At 47.3% G+C, this 3,683-nt stretch overlaps 1 protein-coding gene across 1 annotated transcript in view; it reads left to right on the top strand.

The window, feature by feature from the left end:
• TNIK (TRAF2 and NCK interacting kinase) overlaps positions 1 to 3,683 on the top strand; it is a 138,951-nt gene that overhangs the window by 119,713 nt on the left and 15,555 nt on the right. The window contains exon 21 of the mRNA XM_019472411.1: positions 654 to 838. Coding sequence (XP_019327956.1) covers positions 654 to 838 — 185 coding nt within the window. The remainder of the gene's footprint in view (positions 1 to 653; positions 839 to 3,683) is intronic.

Here is a 3,683-nt window from a genome sequence, read left to right as displayed (position 1 = left end):
TTTTTTTTTTTTTTACTGATTGTGTGGCTGACTCAGAGCTGTGACTCCAAAGTCTGGCTGAGCTGGGCGCTTCTCCTTGTGCTCCTCACCGCCTCTTGGCAGCTGCCCGACGGCGGAGACTCACCACAGAAGCAGCTCTTGACGTGGGGATTGCACCACTCCATGGGAGATGCTGTCATTGCTTCCCTCCCAAATGCATTTATTACAGAATAAATACAATTACAGGGTTTCTTTGCGAAGTTTGAAAGAAGAGAAAACCCTGCAGGAGAAATTCTCCGAGCCAATCTTTGAAATGACGTTGTTTTCCAGTTTACTATGATGGTGACTGAACTTCACCTTTTCCAACAAATACAACTTTGTCGTGTATATACATATGTGTGTGTATATATATGCACATACACGTTCCAAACAGGAAACAAAAGAGGTTGGCTATTGATTTTTCAGTGAGCATAAATCAGTTTTGTTTTGTTTAATAAATGCTACATGCTACAAACATTGTCTTACGTTCGTCTCATGTTTGTAACGACTCTGTAAAGCTATTTCTTGTTGCTTGTGCTGTTAGCATTGGCTTTTGAAGAGATGTATGTGACATTCTCCTCGCTTTAAATATAATAACCATCACCTCCTTGTTTTCTTGCCCCCATGCCCTTTAGGATCTGACGGCCTTAGCCAAAGAGTTGAGGGAGCTGCGCATCGAAGAAACCAATCGCCCCCTGAAGAAGGTGACGGACTACTCCTCCTCCAGCGAGGAGTCAGAAAGCAGCGAGGAGGAGGAGGAGGATGGGGAAAACGAGACACATGATGGGACCGTGCCTGTCAGTGACATCCCACGGCTTATGTAAGAAATGCTTTCTTTTGGGGGGCAAACCGTGAAAGCACGGCATGTCTTGGTCTGGAGGAGCTGTAGCTGTGATATGGGACATGTCTGAAGCACGTCGGTGTTCGGTGGCTGGCGCTGGGAACGGCATCATGGTTGCAAGGGATAATTTATTCAGATGGGTCTTTTTCCTGGTCCAAACTAGAGATACTTAATGGGAAAACTGAATTATTTCCACTGCACGTTCAGTGAACTTGGACTCCAAGCTGATGGACCTGTTCCTGCTGATGAGCAAGGCAGGTTTTTGGCCAGAGTGGACGCACCTGACTTCATCCACACCTTGGGTCCTGCCCACAGGGTTGGCGTGTTAAAGCTCTGCCTGCTCTTGAGCCTGGTCTTGCCCCAAATGAAGCCATGCAGAAGCGCAGTACTTGTTGGCCTGCCCAGTGCCAACTGTTAGACCTAGGATTATAATAATCCTGAATCTTTGTCTTTGATTTTTGTCCTTGGCTCAGTCACTGTGCAGGCAGCAAAACATGGTGGGCTAAAATGTTGAAACAAAAAAGTCAGCAGACTATACTATTGCGTCCCCATTATAGGTCGTGGGACACTTGTGCTTTTGAATATCTCTAGATGAGGGAGGAGGGCAGCATAGCTTCAACACACACAAAACAGCTGTCATCATGCAGAATGAGCTCATGGAGCATCCCTTCCCAGCCTCCCTACCCAGTGCTTTGCAGCACTAGCACTGCAGGGGCGTTTCTGGGAGCTCTCTGCCTGGCAGTGGGGCCTGACTCCTGCCCCTTTGAATTCGTAGAGGAGTTGTGGGAAGGCTTTAGGGGATTATTTGCATTTTAATGAGTTCATTTCCATTCTTCCTGCTAAATGAATTATTAGTCAATATAGGTATACCTGGCTTCATACTGGTGGGGCGTGGAGCAGTAGGGAAGCCCTCCGGGTGGCAAGGAGACCCCAAGGAGACTAAGCTCCTGGGTTGGAGCTTCCTTCCAGCAGAAGAAGAAAAATCAGAGCTCTTGGAATTTGTTGGAGAAAGTCAGGAGATGGAGGGATGGCTATGAATATGCAGCAGTCAGATGGGCAGTCATGCGTGCAAGAAGAGGTCTCAGACTGCTCGCAGAAGAGGATTTTAATCAGGAGTGGTTAATCTGTGCTGACATCTTTCCACCAAACACCTTGTGTTTGACACAGCACTTTTCAGTGGATAAAATACCTCGCTGAATGCTTTGCAGCCAGATGTGTCGGACGACAGGCATGGTGGTGAGACGGATGCCCCAAACCCACTGCCAGCCGAACACTGCTTGCTCTGTAACATCCTGTCCATGAACGTGCCCCCGAGACTGAACGTTGAGGTGCGAACCCTTGGTGTCACAGTGAGGTGGCAGGAGCTCTGTCCGTATCTAAGCCTTCATGGGTATCTGCGGGCATGGCTGCGCCGCTGTGTGTCTGGGTAAAAAGAAAGCGAATACTTGGCTTTACAACCTTGTTTCACAAAAGGAACCTTAACTCAAGTTCAGACTAGATGTAGTTGGGCATTTTTCTGTCAAACTTTATTTTTCATATGTTCAGTGTTTTTCCATTAGAAACTGGGGCCGAGAGAGATCATCTCATCTTCTCCTGCACCTTCCGAGTGATCTTTGTATAACCTATTTTTAAACTTCCCTGGGCATCCTCCCTGAGCACTGGGCTGCTCTTCATTCCAACTCTGTCCAGGTCTCTCCTGCTGTGGGGTAAGCCCATCCATCGCTTTGTGTCCCAGTGGATAGGAGGGACCGATTACTCCTTCCATCTCTACAGATACCTTTTCTGCATCTGAAGACTATGATGACTCCCTTCACCTCCCTCTTCTCTGGGCTATATGAGCCAGCTCTTGCTCATGTCCAGGGACTTTTTGCAGGCTGACACTGAAATTTGGGACCTTGGGGCTACCACAGCCATTCATTCACTTGCTGTATGGTCTCAGAATTAACATAACCTCCTTTGCCTCTGGTTTATTATTTCTAAAACTGGAATAATTGTGTTATTTTCCCATCCTTTGGCGGTGTTGAAGCCCTAATGGTAGGAAAGGAGGTGTGAGCTCCTCATGTGAAAGGTACGGCAGAAGTATGGCATGCTGTTGTTTGGAGTGCTTTGGTGATGCCTGTGCAGTCGTACGTTTGATACGATGCAGGCGAGGATCCATCATCGAGCCAGTGCCACCTTGGGGTCCCCGGGGCTCACATCTCACGTTGGATTAATGCAGGCTTCCTTTGGCTTTTCACATTACCAGGCTCCCTTGTGAGCCTCTGGGCATTGACAAGTAGGTGTGCATGGGGATGACGTGTTAAAGAGTGAATTACTTCATATTGATGGAAAGCAACCAGTCCGTATGGCTTTTAAATGCAAAGTAACAGGTCTCATCAGCAACATCTTCATAACCACCATTGACATTTTCTGGCGTACAGGCAGGGCTCGGTAATTCAGAGGCACTTCGCCATTTGCTTTTGGATTTGTTTGAGTTATATTTAAGCAACTGGTCTGCTAAGAATGTAATAATAAAGTAATGGTGGCTCCTCACCACCTGTGACATCCACTCTCAGGGAGTCCTAAAATTTAATGTGTTTAAGAATAAATTCCAGCCTCTCTCTTGACATAGGAGCACAGAAATAAACTCAAGGTGAAATCATGGATTAGGGCTACATTTTCACCTGGGAAACAGCAGAGAGCTACAGGACATAACTTGTACTCCTGCCCGCACCTCCTCCAAACCCCATCCCCTCCCTTGTTGTCTTTTGTCATCAGATGCTCTGATGCACTGTTCCCTTTTCAGGGGTTGAGATGGGGAATAAAGGGAGTGAATTTCCCCCCC

Source organism: Aptenodytes forsteri, unplaced genomic scaffold (genome assembly GCF_000699145.1).
Source record: "Aptenodytes forsteri isolate BGI_AS27 unplaced genomic scaffold, ASM69914v1 Scaffold179, whole genome shotgun sequence".
Classification (NCBI taxonomy): Eukaryota; Metazoa; Chordata; class Aves; order Sphenisciformes; family Spheniscidae; genus Aptenodytes; species Aptenodytes forsteri.
Note: the sequence above shows the minus strand (reverse complement) of the source record. Positions and strands in the feature narration are given on the sequence as shown.